Source organism: Emys orbicularis, chromosome 3 (assembly GCF_028017835.1).
Source record: "Emys orbicularis isolate rEmyOrb1 chromosome 3, rEmyOrb1.hap1, whole genome shotgun sequence".
NCBI classification, from domain to species: Eukaryota; Metazoa; Chordata; order Testudines; family Emydidae; genus Emys; species Emys orbicularis.
Genome location: NC_088685.1, coordinates 61,940,517 through 61,958,560, shown reverse-complemented (window position 1 = coordinate 61,958,560; position 18,044 = coordinate 61,940,517). Strand labels below are relative to the sequence as shown.

General features: G+C 40.7%; 1 protein-coding gene across 1 annotated transcript in view; it reads left to right on the top strand.

The window, feature by feature from the left end:
- COL12A1 (collagen type XII alpha 1 chain) overlaps positions 1-18,044 on the top strand; it is a 126,372-nt gene that overhangs the window by 65,692 nt on the left and 42,636 nt on the right. Inside the window, exons 33-45 of the mRNA XM_065401398.1 lie at positions 2,320-2,449; positions 2,759-2,898; positions 4,926-5,055; positions 5,685-5,827; positions 7,329-7,458; positions 8,892-9,034; positions 11,628-11,757; positions 11,995-12,114; positions 13,014-13,163; positions 14,123-14,239; positions 14,770-14,916; positions 15,402-15,476; positions 16,174-16,313. Of these exons, the coding sequence (XP_065257470.1) occupies positions 2,320-2,449; positions 2,759-2,898; positions 4,926-5,055; positions 5,685-5,827; positions 7,329-7,458; positions 8,892-9,034; positions 11,628-11,757; positions 11,995-12,114; positions 13,014-13,163; positions 14,123-14,239; positions 14,770-14,916; positions 15,402-15,476; positions 16,174-16,313 (1,695 nt within the window). The remainder of the gene's footprint in view (positions 1-2,319; positions 2,450-2,758; positions 2,899-4,925; positions 5,056-5,684; positions 5,828-7,328; positions 7,459-8,891; positions 9,035-11,627; positions 11,758-11,994; positions 12,115-13,013; positions 13,164-14,122; positions 14,240-14,769; positions 14,917-15,401; positions 15,477-16,173; positions 16,314-18,044) is intronic.

Below are 18,044 nucleotides of genomic sequence, written 5' to 3'. Positions count from 1 at the left end.
TTCGCATGCCAGTAATACATTTTAACATTTTTAGAAGATCTCTTTCTATAAATCTATAATATATAACTAAACTATTGTTGTATGTAAAGTAAATAAGGTTTTTAAAATATTTAAGACGCTTCCTTTAAAATTAAACTAAAATGCAGAGCCCCCCGCACTGGTGGCCAGCACCCGGGCAGTGTGAGTGCCACTGAAAATCAGCTTGCATGCCGCCTTTGGCATGCGTGCCATAGGTTGCCTACCCCTGGCCTACATGTTCACAAGCATATCAAGGCAATATTTACTTTAGATTTGGCTGGATGTTTTCACATCCAAGTTTACTTTTCTATGAACAGCATATATTTGAGTTGAAATGTGAAATATGTGATTCTTTAAAAACCCAAACCAATGTCAATAAGCAGCAACATATGTTAGAAAGGCCTAGAAATATCTGTGAGGAATTAACAAAAAAGGGGGGGTGTTTTCAACAGTCAGTGCAGCTATAGTGAAAAGTCAGTAAACAACAGAGAACAGTGATAAGGTCAATTAAACAGGGAATGATTTGCCAAGAGGGGCTGTGATCTGTAACTGGTGGTTTTCAAGTGAGACAGGGCAAGAAGAGGCATTCTGTAGAAATCTATGAATACTCTGTCCTCCAGCGAAGCAGGGGATGGACTAGATCAATTATTCTCACCCATTTGGAGAGCAAAGCTGTATGGGACTGGGAGAAGAGATCACCCATGAGGAGGCCTCCTCCTAGAGAGTGTTCCTCAGAACAAAAATGTTGAAAACCATTGGACTAGTGATGACCCAGGTGGCCCTTTCCAAGCCTCCCATTTATATTATATAATACATTATATATATATATTTGGATTCACGGTATATTGATAAATAAAATCAATATTTGCTAATGATTACCAGCCATATGACAGTAATTTCTTGACTACCTTTTTGGTGTAGGGTATTTGATTAAACTGCTGGTACTATTGGATTATATCAGTGCCTCAACTAAAACTTTCAAAGCCAAATTTTCAAAAAGGGGCTGTAGGTTGCTCTGAGAGACTGGTCGGGTGCCAAACAGCCCCATAACCAGGGAAGAGAAAGGTGGCTTAAAGCCACCCCCAAGGATCTGGGCCAATACCAGTGATTAGGGCCAGATTTGTAAAGGTATTCAGGCACCTAAAGATGGAAATCGGTGCCTAGTGGTATTTTCAAAAACGCCTGGGTGCCTTACTCCCAACAGGAGTTAGGAAGGCACCTAGGAACTTGTAAAAATCCTACTGGGTGCCTAAACACCTTTAAAACTCTGGCCTTTAGTAACTATATTCAAATAATAAGGATTTAAACCTGTTATTTAGATTTCTTGTTTCATTAGCATATGCTAAAGGTTGTTCCGCTAAAGATTGTAGATTACTCTGAAATTTAGAATATGTCAGTGGATGGGCACTAGGTTAAAAACATCTGGACTCCAGTAAAATGTCCAGATGTCTAAATGCTTACTCATTTTGGGAGTTCTCCATTTTCAACAGATTCTAATTGCTGTGGCATAAACATCTGAATTCAGTAGACTATTAAAAATGTACAAATTGTATAAGAAGATTGTTAGGCTACTTTGAGCAATGCATAAAAACACTGATTTCACATAATGAAAGAAAATTGAGCCTGCTAGAATGGTGCCATTCTCAAGTCACTGTAAATCTTTACCTATGTGGTCTGACAAGGACTGTAGTCACATGGTTAACTGTCTAAGTATAATTGAAGTAGAAGGTTTATTGTACTTTTTGGATTAAAGCAAAAACGTTTAGGACATTTCTAGAATCAACATGCAACGAAATGTGTGAAAGTGAGGCTAGAATTCCATAATTTTAATGTTATACAATTATTTATGTTTTAGAGCTCTACAGAGTGTTATCATCATTTATTGAAATACACCTGAGCAATGGGCATGATATGCCTGCTCCAAAGCTCATTGAAGTTAATGGAAAGGCTGATTTCGATGGGCTATGGATCAGGAGATGTCTGGGAAGAAATATCTCTACAGTGGCACTAAAAAGATTGAAGGTCGATATTTAATTGTTATATACAAGTTTGGAAATCTTTTAACAAATGCTGGCTTTGTATTACTGTAGTCTTTTAAAACCAGCCTTAATGAATATGCCACACTGAACTGAATATAATTACTGTTTAATTTATTAGTGAGCTTTCTGATCATGACAGGAGCAATGCCCCATGTAGTCTATACAGGATTCTATTGTGTGTATCAAATACTTACATTCTTTACTACAGCAGTAAGACTTGGTAAATAAGTGATTTTAATGGTTCGTTTTTGTCTTACTCCAGACCATGGTAGGGGGGAGGCAGAACAGTGTAGTGCTACAGAAGCTGCAGCCCGACACACCATACACTATTACTGTATCGTCTATGTATGCGGATGGGGAAGGAGGACGGATGACAGGCAGGGGCAAGACCAGTAAGTAAAAGAACTGTTTGTGGTGGCAAATGGCAAATGGTTAGCAAATGGCTGTGAAACCATTTATACCTTGTGCTGGAGATCAGCAGATCGACTAGTTTTGTTTTGGGGGTGGGTGGTGTCTTATAGTGTGGACCTTCTGGAGTGTAATCCACCTCATTTTGCCCCTACCTTACAACTTAAAAACATCTGAAATCTTCTCCCCTCCCTTCATAGCACGTGTGCTTCATTCCCTGTGTTAATTGTAGTGAATTTGCCTGAGAGGGAGTATGATTTCAGCAGTCTGACAGGGCTTTTGATGTATTTCAGAGCCACTCAACACAGTAAAGAACCTCCGGGTGTATGATCCAACCACCAGCACACTGAGTGTACGATGGGATCATGCTGAAGGAAGTCCTCGCCAGTATAAAGTATATTATGTGCCAACAACAGGCGGTGCAGAGGAAATGGTAATAATTCTTGTGGGTTTTATTAGTTGTCTCAGATAAGTTGCCATATAAACCCCTGAAAAAAATTGACAATGATGAGTGCCTCACCCCAATACAAGGACATATATAGACCTTGTGCAAATTCTGTTCTCTGCTGCACTGGTATAAATTCAGAGTAGCTCCATGGAAGTCAGTGACTTATGCCTTAAGACACATGACTTAATACCACTTTTTTAATGTAATATGTTAAGAAGCAAATCTTCAGCGATTAGATGTTAGCACATGGGAGCAACTGTATTCTACAGCAACTACTGCACTCCTCCTTCTGAAGGCAAAATATATGGGCATGAATGTTGTCATAAGGGGAAGGGCCAGTGGATAAGGACTTAGGAGACCTGATTTCTGTTCCCATCTTTGCCACTGATTGTGTGACGTTATTCAAGTAACTTCGGGTAACAGTTTCAAAAACACCTCAGTGATTTAGGTGCCTACATCACACCTTCTAAAAGGACTTAGGAACGTAGGAACCTAAATCACTTTTGAAAACCTTACCCCTTTGTACCTTAGTTTTCCCACCAGTAAAATAATGATCGTGCCACTTATCCGTCTTTCAGAGAGCACTGATTTATTGGTGAGAAGCACCATATAAGTGCTAAGTGGTATTACTATATTAAACTGAGATGTTTGTTACTACCTGCCTTTACAAGTATGTAATGTTACTTATGTATGTGATATTATTAGTACTGAACTCTAAAAATAACTGAGTTGAGATAGAACGCGATGAGCCAAATCCTTGTCTTAAACCAATCCTTGCGCGTTTTGGAGTTGATACCAGTGGCATCTGGCCCTAAGTCCACCACCAGTCCAGGTCAGTTCCAAGGGAATGTGTAGCATAGCAAACAACAATCACTGTTTGGAATGGAATATAAAGCTTAAGTACAGAGACAGAGTTTTATCAGCCCCAGTTCCAACCTGTGGAACAAACTCCTTCAGGAACTAAGGACTATCACAAACCTCACCCCCTTCCGCTCCCAAGTGCAAAGCACACTTCTTTGACCTGCTTCCTCTAACATAAACACACACAGCAGCAGGTGCACACTTAAAAATAATAAACAGTCAACAACACAAAACCCCTACCACAACAAAACACTCCACTGCACCCATATTTCCCTGCCTGCGGAGAGAATGAGAGAGAGAACGAATTAGACATGACAGATGTTAGCTACATTACTCAATGCACTGGTGGAAGGAGCTCGGATAGTACAATGATGAGGGAAGTATAAAAACCTGTGTAGAATAGAATAAATAGAATGAAAGTAATTATGAAGGAGTAATAAAAATTAAATTAAAAGTTAAATTAAATAATAACTTTCCCTTTAACTATTTTACTTTTAAACTGACAAAGCACTATTAGTCCTTTGCATTGGTTTTGTCTAAGATACTCTCCTCTACCCAGAAAACTGCTATTTTGCTTCATAGTTCCGCTATCTATATAAATAGCTTTTAATAAGGAGAAAAAAGTTTCTTCAGCTGGTGTCTTGTATTTCCAGCCATCACTCATAATTTGTGTGTAAATTAGGTGGGATATGGATATTTATCTTTACAATATCCAGCCAAATGTTTCTTTCTTTGGCTGAGATTCAGTTTTGAGTTTCACCCATCTTCCTGTTTTGGAAAAGATATTGTCACTTCCCACCTAACAGATGACCTTAGGAAGTGCACAGTCGTCCTTGACATCAGAAGCAGGCTTCTAAACCAACGTGCGGTTGCAGCCTGTCATGTTAAGTTGCACGGATGTAGCTGTAGCTATCACTTTAAGTAAAAAGAAAATGTGCTTTTGATATCATTTGTAATAATTACTAGGCCAAATATCTTGAGCGGGTATAAATCAGAGTAGCCTCACTGACTTCGTTTATAGACTTCTTTTTGGGATCATTAAGAAAATGTAAAATAGTTTAAACTGACATCTGCAGTGACAGTTGTACTTGAAATGCTCAATTGTTTCATCCTTTATTTAAATACCACACCACTTTTTTTTAAACCAACAGACAACAGTTCCAGGGAACACAAATTATATCATCCTGAGATCTCTCCAGCCTGACACACCTTACAAAATAACTGTGGTTCCAGCTTACCCGGAAGGGGATGGTGGACGTGTATCTGACACTGGGAGAACTTGTAAGTGAAGTGGTCTTATTCATAACATCTTTGGATTTATATATAAATAATTCAAAATTATAGATAGTATAGTCTGTATAGTCCTAATTTACTTCACATTTCCTCTGCAAATTTCCTGATCCTGAGTTAGTTGTAGGGCAGGTACACAAGAATGATGTTCACATGTATTACTGATCATGATATGAGTGTATCATGATTCACTTTCACAACATACTCAGTCTTCATTGCTTTCTGTAAGGAAGGCTTTCAGTCTGCTTTTGCTGACAGGAAGCAGGTTCCAATGATTAGGATGTTAGCTTGTGACTTGGGACACATGAGTTCAATTCCCTGCTTTATCACTGACTTTCTGTATGCCTTGGGGCAATTCACTAGTCTACCTGTACCTCAGCTTTCTATCTATAAAAATTGAGACAATAGCACTTGCCTACCTGATATGGGTGTTTGTGAGGATAAACACATTAAAGACTGCGAGATGCTCAGATACTGTGGTAATGAAGGCCATATAAGTACCTTAGATAGATGAACTGTTATCTTAGCACCTTTTTGTGCTACTATGTGAGTCCGGACAGAACAAAGTTATTCTTGTGTACTCATCTCTGTAACACTTATTTAAATTATCCTTGGCCTAGTGGTGAGAGGAGCGGCAAGAAATATACAAGTTTACAACCCTACACCGAACACCTTGAATGTCCGATGGGAACCTGCACCAGGTCCAGTACAACAGTATAGAGTTGTCTACGCTCCGCTGGTTGGCCCAAGGCCATCAGAGTCTGTAAGTTATTCAGCCTCTTGAGTATCCCTCAAAGAAGCGGTGAGGATGTCACCTCCAATGATCACTGGCTCATAGTAACAAAACAGTTGTAACCAGGGGCGCGAGCAGATCTCCTAAGCAGAAGGCCCAGAGGTCTCCCTTTCATGCTCTGCACCATACTCTTTCCCCCACACTCTTCCCCTGCAACCAACCCCACACATCATCCCCACCTCTGCTGCCCTTGCCCCCAGCCCTGAGCTCTCATTCGCTGATGCTCCCCACCTGGCACCCTACTTTACACACACTCCCCTCCAGATGTACCCCATCTAGCCACATGCTCTTCCCCCACGGAACCAGCTCCAAGCTTTCCTCCTGCACCCAGCCCCATAGTCTCCTCTCCCCTCACTCAGCCCTGAGCTATTACCCAGGGGGGTGGTCAGGCTGAAGAGCATCATCCCCACCAGAGGCCAGGGAGTTCTGGGACCACTAGACCCCATCTCCTGCTCCATCTCTATTTCTCCAAGAAGCACCAAAAGTCTGGATTCAATCCTCCCACCTTCCCACCCTACTTCACTTTCCCCTGGGGTTGGGGGTGCCCGGTGCCCCTGTTCCCCCCTCATTACACCATTGATTGTAACCATCTGCATGCAGCATCTCCGCTGAAAACCCCATTTCCATATGAATTTAATGTACTGTATATAATTGCACCATTCAGTGGAGTAAAAGAATAAAAGCCCCACCCATTTTAAATTTGCTATTGATAATCCTTTATTGTATTGCCAACAAAAGGGAATTAAATTGGAATATTGATTTTTAAATATAAGAAATACAAAGCAAAGACTATTTATGTGTATGTGGGAATGGCTTCAGGTCTATCTTGGGATGTAAAATTAGGACTTTATATATGCTTTGATTTGGATAAGAAGTGTTAGGGGTACCTGAGCCCTTGTATGTGCAGACAATCACCCACACTCTACAAATATGTGCACTATGAACAGTCCAACATCTGTGTGAACCTGTTAGAATTTGTAATGTATTGTTTGCATCTGTCAAGTGTGAGTGCTTATAACTGCGCACACATGTGAGACCTAATAGAGGCCCTTTTGAAAATGTATCCTTAGCATATGTCAGTAAACCACAATGGAGCAATATTTTGCTCTGGATTTCTGCATGTCTCTATCTTTACCAGTCGCAGCTTTTTCATTAATATTTCATGATCAAATAACATACAATAATTATGGTTTAAAACTATCAGCATTTTGCACAACTCCTGTATTCTACTGCCACATAATTGCATCTCCTGCTGTTGAGTTTTGTGTTAGGCAAGCAGTACTGGCTGGTTCCTATAAACTTTCATAATTGTAGTTGGAAAATACACAACAGGATCAGGCTCCTAAATTTCCTCCTTTCAGTATAAATGACTGATAATTAATTTGGATAATAATAATTTTACAAGGCATTATCCGTATTAGGATGTTGTATGGACCTGTCAGATAAAAGTTCACTCTCTTTTCCCTCCTAGATTGTGGTTCCAGCGAACACTCGCGATGTTGTGCTGGAGCGCCTGACCCCTGACACTCCTTACTCTGTGAACGTTGTGGCTCTGTATGCCGATGGAGAGGGAAATCAAAGCTCTGGGCAGGGGAGAACAAGTAAGAGACAAAATTATGTTTATTTACTGCTATCTTAGTGTCTCTATTTGCTGCTTATATGAGTGAGGGATTGCCTACAAACAAATGTCATGTACACTTCCCAGTGTAGTTCTGCCAGTTCACCTAAGTAATGGCTTTTTCGATTTTAGACCACCCTGGAACCAGGGCTGGCTCCAGGCACCAGTTTAACAAGCAGGTGCTTGGGGCGGCCAAGGGAGAGGGGCGGCACCTGCGGCAATTCGGGGGCGGCAGGTCCCTCACTCCCTCTAGGAGCGAAGGACCTGCCGCTGAACTGCTGCCGCCGATCGTGGCTTTTTTTTTTTTTCCCCAATTGCCGCCGCCGATCGCGATTGCGGCTTTTTTTTTTTTTTTTCTTGGGGCAGCAGAAATGCTGGAGCCGGCCCTGCCTGGAACAACAGCTGCCAATTAAACCAGATTATCTGTTAGTTGTAATGCAGATAAATTCTTACTAGGGACCAGACTAGACTGACACTTGTGATGTAAGCTTAAATTGAATCTAGGTCTTTAGCAGTAAAAAAGTCCTTTGGCCTGTAACATGCAATTACAGCTACACTCCTAACTCTCTCTCTCCAAAACAAACAGCACATTAAAATGGACAGTTTGCTGCCAAAACAGAGGCATAAATTTCAGCTTCAATTCTAGGTCTTGTCTGCCATAATAATCACATGAGTACAACCCAGGGCCAGATTTAGGGGCAGGCGACCCAGGTGACCCAGGCTTGGGGTGCTGTTTTTGTTGTTAGCGACAAAACGGAACATGTTTGAAGTAACATGTTTCAGGTATTCCATATGTGGATTAATTTTTCACTAACCTCCTAGAATGTTCCAGACCTTTGTAGAATCTCATGGAATCTTCCAGGCTTTCTGAGAACTACATTTTCCTCAAACCTCCTAGAATGTTGTTAGCCATGCTCTTGCGGGTATATTATGGTCGGGATGTCACCAGTCAAACAGTAAGATATAAATACAGATTTACAGATCCTAGTGTGCAAATTTATTGTCTTATATGACAGCGATAAATCATGCATGCAAATCGTGCATCAAAATCGTGAAATGGGCTACAAATGCAATAAAAAGTAAGATATTCAAAATGTTAACAAATGGAGGGAGGGGATGTGTTGAAAATGCTCCTTGCCTGCGGCGCCATTTGGTCTAGGGCCAGCCATCGTACAACCCATTGTAGGGAGTCCACAAAAATCTGCCCCCCCATTACCTGAAATAGCAAAACCTGTTTGTTATCACCTAATGTACATGTACATGTACATGCAGGGGTCAGTGGGAGTCCTTGATGTGCACTCCAGGGCAACATCTGATCCACTGACAAAGACAGTTCTATATCCCAGGGTATCATAATGTGAAAGGACTTCTGTCTTCACTGCACTTCATTGGTCCTTATACATATTCCCCTTTTAGTACCTCGCAGTGGGCCAAGAAACTTGAAGGTGTTTGATCCAACAACAAACAGCCTGTCTGTACAATGGGACCATGCTGACGGGCCAGTTCAGCAATACAGAATCATTTATTCACCCACCGTTGGAGACCCCATAGATGAATATGTAAGTGCCTATATATATAATTCATATATATATATATATACATAATCATTCATTAATAATCATTTAAATATCCTCTGTTGATATTAGAGAAAAACAAAAATATCTGATATTTGGATATTGTACATTTTGGTTGCTTAAGGGGTGCATTGTTTGGGCATTATTATATAGGGCAATGTTAAGTGGCGCACTTAAGCAGCTGGGTCTTAGTCTCTTGAGTGAAACAGTCAGTTCCACAGAGTAGTTGCATACGTAAAATACAGAAAGACACCAAGGCCTTGAAAGCAATGCATATTATAGTGTTAAAGTTGAGATCAAGGAGAAGATTCTGAGCTGAGCTTATCACAGCATGCTTAGTTCAAGCCATTGTGCTCGGGTAAATAGCCATGTGTTGCTTCACATACTATGTATTATCATGCTAAGACTCCCGGTAAACACAGCACCATACAGTATATGGGGCAATCAGTAGGTAGAATGAGCTGCGTTAAGAAAGCTGGATTAACTTGAATTCAAATTTTATAGTACTTGCTTTTGTGGTTTTGTCTGAATTGTAACAGTTTGTGCCTTAACTTTCGGCTGTTTCACATCAAGTTCTGTGGCACAAAGATTTGGCCTATAGAGCACTATATAACTGCCTGTTATTATTTATTTATTATTGTTGAATAGGGCTGGTTGAAAATTAGCCATTCAGAATTAGTTTTTGATGGGAAATTGTATTTTCAACTAAACAGTTTTTTTCTCAAAAGATGTCTGCTTTCTGCAAAAAAAATTGACTTTCCTTAAAAATCTAAACACTGAAAACCAAAATCATGCTGGTTTTCAGCCCAAAACAGAAAACATTTTGTCCAAAGACTCAAAATTTTGATGAGAAAATACCATGGCAGTGTCGCCTGGGACTTGTAGTTCCTGTGCCTTATGCGCTCATTCTCCTCTTTGGGACCAGCTGCCATTTGTACTACATCTCCCATGATGGGTTGTGGCCATGGCACTCCCATGATGCACCACAGTGTCTCTATAAAAGGAGAGACCATGATGTGTGGCTGCAGCAGGAAGCAAGTGGGGTAACAGATTGCATAACTTAGGCAAAATTTTGCACATCAAAATAATTATTGTTGACATTCATAAAACATTGATATGGCAATGTGGAATACTGTGTACAGTTTTGGTTGACAAGATGTATTTTCAGCTTCTAGATAGAGAGTGGAGGAGGGTAATGGGATTGAGTAATAGTGTAGCTGGTTCTGTCTGAAAAGGAAAGGTTAAATGTGCTTAGTATGGAGAAAAAAAGGAGACTGAGAGGGAATCTTAATATGGCTTTTCAGTTTTTAAAGGGGATGTAGAAGTATCCAGGACATTATTTGGTCCAACTACTGTACAAAGAATGTGGAAAATATGTGGTCATGAAGAGAAGCTGCAAACTGTTAAGGTTTAAGCCAGATACTGGAAAGAGCGCTTACTTCTCATGAAGAGTTTTTGGACAATGAAACAGCTGTGGGAGCAGATGGCACAAATTAGATTTTTTAAAGGAAAAATTCAGCTGTTTTATAGGAAAGGTTGATTAGACAGATAAATGAATTAAAATAATAACTAGTATTTGTTACTTTCGAATTTTGAATGTTAATGTTAAGGGACATTTGTGGAGGTTTCACCTTTTCTATGCCTGTGGATGGCTCTGACTTTATATTCTGGAGGCTGATATATATTTTGAAATTCATATCTGGTTTAACTGCAATGGCTCAGTGGAGATACACCATGAATTAATATAGCTAATTTGTGACAGGTAGCAAAATGTCATGTCTTTATCTCATCCCTCTCCGCACACCCTTTATCATAGCCCTACCAGCTGTCATTCCATAGCTTCTCCTCCCCCAACCAGCCTCACCTTATCTATGGATTTAGGAGAGTCTCCAGGCCCAGTTCACACCTATTTTTCCCTTCTGTGTGTGTCCTTCCCATCTCTCTTTACCCTGCTGTTCTGGCCCTGTGCCCCGGAGAAGGTGACCATGGTGTTTGTGGGTATTCTGCCTTTTCTCTACTCCACACTCTCACAACGGAAACACACCAACAAGGTTATCTTCTCTCTCCCCTCCTCCCTCCAATAGCTTTGTCTTCTCTTGTTTATTCTCGCTCCAAAAGCCCACAACAATAACTTGTCCTCTCTCCATGTGAGTGTATGTGAGGAGGAAACAAACCTTTTGTGTGTGTGTAGATGTTTAATTCTTGAACGAGATCTGGAGAAGCCACAGGGAGCTGTGGAATATCACTCTGGTGTGGGGATAGCTACAATATTATAAAGGGAAGGAGACGAGGAGTCCAGTTTTTTGACAGAAGTTACAAAGTTATACTTAAAAATAATTTAAACAGGCCATACTGTTAATTTTAGGCAGGTTGAAATTGTTCTGAAATGGTAAAGCAGTGGAGTCTTCCTTTCAATAAAATGGATTTCTCTATAGCTGGATTAAAAAACCACAGCTGGTTATTTGCAGTGAAATACATCCACAAATTCCATAAGGGTTGCTCATTTACAGTTCATTACAATTATAGGTCAGGTAAAATATTACAACATATTCATCTGTATTTCTCTCGTGATTTCTAGACAACAGTACCTGGAAGAAGAAATAATGTGATATTACAGCCACTGCAGTCAGACACGCCATATAAAATTACTGTTGTGGCTGTGTATGATGATGGAGACGGTGGACAGCTGACAGGAAATGGACGAACTGGTAACTTAGCTTTAGCATTAAGTACTGTATTCTCATTTCTCCTTCTTATTACTTAATAGTTCTGCTGCAGTAGTGCCAGAGGCCCCCATCTGTGTTGGGGCCCTGTTGTTCTAGGCACAATGCAAACATATCCAAAGACATAATTTCTTCTTCAGGGAGTTTACAATTTACCTGTTATACAGCTTTAAAAGGCAGTTGCTACTAATAACAATTCTAATGCTTATTCTTTCTTTTCAGTTGGGTTGCTTCCTCCTCAAAACATACATATTTCTGATGAGTGGTATACACGATTCAGGGTTTCCTGGGATCCCTCACCATCTCCTGTTCTTGGGTACAAACTTGCGTATAAACCTGTAGGTAAGAAAACCTGTCTCCTTTGAAGAGAACACTTTGAAAACAATGAGTAATGAGTTAAAAGATCTGGGTGGAAATATCCTGTGTATCCTCATGAAAACTGAGCCCTTTGCTTTAAAGGTGTTTTCTTTATTTATTTTAATTTGTGGGTTTATTAACTTTAAAGGAGTAAGACGTTTTCCTGTTAATTTCAGTGTTTCAAAAGAAAGACCATGAGAACACCACATACATTGTCACACACATTACAGCACATTTGATTTAAATACATATTTGACATTTAATACAACATGTATCTCCTGTCCCAGGCCTGTTCTCTTGTCATTTACACCAGTTTTTGTATCTTTCATGGAGATGCTCCTGATTTACACAAGTGTGTGATGAGAATCAGGCCCAGAGTTTGAATGAATGACAGTCCTTCAATGCTTTTATTTGACATGAGAATGAATCCACATTTGCATGCTTCTCTGGAAATTAAATTAAATACAAATATTGCACTAGTAAAGCTACATTTATTTTATTAGCAATGAGAATGTTTGTTTACTAAAGTAATAGGTTTAAGAAATAACAAGTATGTTTTTTAAAAACAAGGACCAAGTTTTGGGGCAGGTCTACACCTAAAATGCTGCATCAGTGCAGCTGCGCCAGTTTAGCACTTCATTGAAGACACTACTATGCCGAGAGGAGAGCTTCTCCCATTGGCATAGTTAATCCACCTGTGCGAGAGGCGGTAGCTATGTTGATTGGACAAGCCCAGCTTCTAGACCTAGTGCTGTGTACACTGGGGCTAGGTTGATATAACTGTGCCACTCAGGGGTGTGGCTTATATAAAAGAATACTGATAGTGCCATAGCAGAATGCTCATAGAATTGTGTGTCTTTTTCTGTGATTCCCTTTAACTCAAGGTTCTGATGAGCCGCCAATGGAGGTGTTTGTTGGGGAAGTGACTTCATACACATTGCACAACCTGTCTCCTAGTACTATCTATGATGTGAACGTTTATGCCCAATACGATTCTGGACTCAGCGCACCCCTGATTGATCAAGGCACTACATGTAAGTCCAAACCACTTTTATTGTAGTCACATAGGATATAATTGTTGAAGTGATCTCATGTTGACTGAAAAGTCTATATTTAGGGCCTTGATCCTTATGGTCTGCACACTCCACAATTATGGATGCTCAGACCTGTGAGAATCAGGCCCATAAATAAAATTAAGCTTAGAAACCCAAATTATTTAAACATTGCTTTTACTAATGGCTTGCAATAGACAACCCTCTAGTTCCATTTCTTAAAATTTGTTTGGCTGTAGCTGGGTTTGTGCCTTCAAGGTGCTCAACACCTGCTACACCCATTGGCTAGAATGTGCTCAGTAGATCGCAGGGTGCAGTCAGCACCAGGCTGATTAAGGCCCCTCACTGCTTCTGAGTGCATCTCATGGTAATATCGACTGACTGCACATTCCATCAAAGCTGAACCTGCTCAGCGGAGGAGTGGTTTGTTGCTGAACTCAGTTAATGAGCCATTTGAGATTTCAGCAAAAAAGGATGAGTTGTAAAATCCTGATTTTCTTAAATGGTCTCATTAAAAGCTCTTGGCACTGCCAGTAAATAAAATAAAATAAAATAAAATAAAATACAACACAACGGGGCCTGAATCAGATGCACTTTCCTCATGCTAAATATCTTTATAAGTGGTTCTATTGATTTTAGTGGGACAGCCCATAGAATCAGATAGTACTTAACATAATAAAGGGTATCAGAATTTGGGCTTTTGTAAATAACAGAGGTCAGATCTGTGGGACTAAACAGAAAGAACAGAGATGAATTGACTAGAACTATTTTTTTCTTCTGTGGACATTTTTAAAATAAAACCACATGTGGGCAAAATTTACTGCCATAGTGATATATGGGCCAGCAACTACTGATGCCATTGTTCTTTCTGATCTGGTTAATTTTATATCTAATGTATTATATTTCCCAGATAATAAATTGAACACTTTCCCTTTTTGCAGTGTACTTGAACGTCACTGATCTAACAAGTTACAAGGTGGGATGGGATACCTTCTGTATCCGATGGTCACCTCACCGGTCAGCGTCTTCCTACAGATTAAAGCTAAACCCAGCTGATGGTAAATTCCTTTGATTCCTTGTGTGTTCTGAGGGCAGATGTACATGTCAGTTTTATGCCATGACTAACTAAGGATTGTAATGTGACAGGCTGAGGGCTCTGAGATTATGATAATTACAACTCCAGTGCCTCCCCCAGGAGCCAAGCTGTGTTGGTAAAACTCCCCAGGCCTGCACACAGCCTGCCTTTCTAAGAAGATGCAGATTGGAAATTAATGCTGCTTCTATCCATGTTAACTCCCACTAGGATTTCCCAATGGAAATCTGCTGCTCACCAGAGGTGATGAGTGCATACTGTGGAGAGCAGCTGCTCTCTGCCTCTTCCCCTTCACAGCGTGACAGCTCACCAATGTGCAGAGTGCCCACCACACAGTGTTGCTGCACAGAGGCTGGGAAGAGCAAGCAGCGGAGGTGCCACTCATCCCATTTCAGCACCCTCACTACATACACTCTCTCTTGTTTTGTTCTGCACACCTATGGAAAGGGAAGTACTGGACCCTACATTTTCTTTCCTTTGGGTTTGTTTTCACAGGATCCCGAGGACAAGAAATTACAGTACGTGGGACAGAAACCAGCCACTGTTTCACTGGCCTTTCACCAGACACCGAATACAATGCTACTGTCTTTGTTCAGACCCCAAACCTTGAGGGACCGCCCATCTCTCTGAAAGAGCGCACATGTAAGTCAGGGGCAATATGAACAGTAAGAGTGTGAACAGAATGGGATGGAAATAGTCCAGACTACAGATCTTACAATTGTTTTGTTTGTACAAGACATACAGTACCACAACTGAGGGGTCTATTTTCCTGTGTCTTCAAGTCAGTGGGAAACTCCCTGAACTGGGGAACAGACAATAGCAATTATTTGGGGGAAATTCAAATGGCGTGTTACCTTGCTCAGGTTAATCCCATTGGGCAGTAACCACAGAGTGAGAGATTTCTCAGTTTGTGTAAGAGTGGCAGAATCTGGCCCCTTGTCATAATTTAAGGACTTGCTTTTGTAACAGCAGATTTTTCTTTGCTGATTAGGAATTACTAGCCTTGGTCACCAATAAAAGCATTGATAGTTCTTTCCTCAGTCATACACAGGGTAATTCACCTGGGTGGAGTCTTTTCTTGAGTAAAATGTTACATTAAATAAAAGGTTTTAATTGTTTTACTTCAGTCATCAAACCCACCGCAGCGCCAACTCAACCGCCTTCTCCTCCTCCACCTCCCACAATCCCACCAGCTCGGGATGGTAAGTGTGCATTGTAGATTCGTGGTATATTTTGTCTTATTTGCTGTACGTCCACACACTCAAAGGTTAGACTGAATTATATTTTTCCTAAATTGAAGTAACTTCAAAAATATATGGGCCTAATGATCCTCTGGCCCACTTTGGCCCTTTGCAGCAGCTCGGACACCATCACCTGCCTTGTGTAGACAGGGGAATGATGCCTGGGCCTTATTCCCTTTATACTAGCTATTTGCCAGGGCGTTGCATTGGGCTCAGATAGCCACTGGGTCATGGTAGCAGTGTGCGTAGATTTTGGGGAATGGCCATGACTCTCAGTATGCACTGTGGATTTGTGAGCTTTGCCTTTAGCATATGAACCTATTTTTGGTGTAGATTGCCAAGAAAACTGGTGTTAAGTTGCACTCATCAGGGTTTTGTTTCATATGAACTTTTTGCACATATATGCCAACATTTGTCTTGGGATGTCCTTGAATGCATAGTGTGAAAATCTGCAAAACCCAGGAAATGCAAGAGATACATGCAAGAGAAACACTACTTTAATATTTAAGAGTAGTCTGCAGGTTGAGAATATGACTGAAGTTTGCTGAATGTTTGCTCATCTTTCTTGCTATAAAATTATAAAAACAGTGCTGTTTAGTCCACAGTCCTAAATGAGGTGGGTGTTTTAAGCGTTCATTGAGCTGTGCTTGTCTTTCAGTATGTAAAGGCGCCAAAGCAGATATTGTGTTCCTGACTGATGCTTCCTGGAGTATTGGTGATGATAATTTCAACAAAGTAGTGAAATTTGTTTTTAATACTGTTGGAGCCTTTGACTTAATCAACCCTGCTGGAATTCAGGTGAGTAATTTCCATTACAAGCATTTTACAGGGAAATTAAACAAACAAACCAACAAACCTGAATTCTTAAAGTCTCCTCTACCTTTCTCTATTGTATAGGATTTCTGCCAATTATTCTGGTACTATGTTGTGTGTATATATATGTGCACTGTGCTGTACAAACATAAAGGAAAACACAGTCCCCATCTAAAAGAGCAGACATCCTGAAAGACAAAAGACAGATGGCAAGCAGATGAAAGGGAATCAGCATACAGGCAGAGTGGTCAGGGTGCTCTGTGGCCAGTGTAATGTTAGTTGCATGTTTTTGTTTCTTTGTGCATATAAAATATCCTCAGCTGCCCCTCTCCATAGTTGTTATGAATGGGCTAATTTTTGTGTCACAGCAGAAGTGGGCGTTGAGAAGGAGTGTGGTGATGAATGAGGGTAATGTCTTGGTGTGTCAGTTTAGGAAGGATGGTGCATGTGCAGTGGGCAGAAGAAAGCATGGAGACAGTTGCAGGAGAGTTGGAGAAGAGGATTCACTGGATGAAATTGGATGCATCTTTAAAGAGAAAGCTATGAGGAATAGTGGGGAGGCTGAAACGGCTTGTCTTCCTCCTGGGGTTCTCCATGTGTCTCTGCCAGGAGTCTCTGCCAGACTCCTGAGGAGCCTTTAATTTTGTCTTATGTTAATCTCCCCATAGTCAAGCCCCTGCATCATGACTGTTTTCCTTCTAGTTAAGGGGAACTGGATAGGAGCTCTGTCCTGCTCTCATAAGCATTGCTCTTTGATTAGCTAGAGTTGAATGGCATGAGTAAGAATGTCTCTGGAGCTTTGCCATCACCGCTTGGTGCAAGACCATCTTCCCATGTAAGAAGGAAGACAGTGATTTTCCTTGGAAGGATGTTTTATTTCTGATTTCCTGAAATGCAGTACCCAGTTATCTTGCTCGTGAACAGTTCTCTCCTCCCCCAGGCATGCCTCTACGTCATTGGTCCCCCTATTTCATTCTGCAGACATACTTCTAGAGAGAAAGATCTCCTCCTGGAACACCTTCTCTCCAGTATCTTCATTCTGCCTACCTCTAACCTCACACTGCTTGGTTTTCAAACATTTTTCTTCTTTGGCCCAACAGGAGAGTTGCTGCAAATTAGCTGTTGGAGGACAATAGCTGTGAACTTCCTGGGCTTACTAGGGAAAGACTTAAAGCTCCTTTCCTCTTTTGTCCTGGGCTTGTTACATTGTTAGTTCTTCATTTTAGATATTTATGATGATTAAAAAAGATAAACTTATTTCAGTAAGTGTGAATACTTAGACATCTGCTCAGGACCAGCTTAGTAAGGCATGCTAATAATATAAATGGGACAGTCTAGAAGAAAGGAGAGTAGCAAAATACGGACCCTGGACTTCAGAAAAGCAGACTTTGACTCCCTTCGGGAACTGATGGGCAGGATCCCCTGGGAAGCTAATATGAGGGGGCAAGGAGTCCAGGAGAGCTGGCTATATTTTAAAGAAATCGTATTGAGGGCGCAGGAACAAACCATCCCGATGTGCAGAAAGAATAGCAAATATGGCAGGTGACCAGCTTGACTTAACAGTGAAATCTTCGGTGAGTTTAAACTCAAAAAGGAAGCTTACAAAAAGTGGAAATTTGGACAGATGACTAGGGAGGAGTATAAAAATACACCTCTACCCCGATATAACGCAACCTGACATAACACAAATTCGGATATAACGTGGTAAAGCATGTT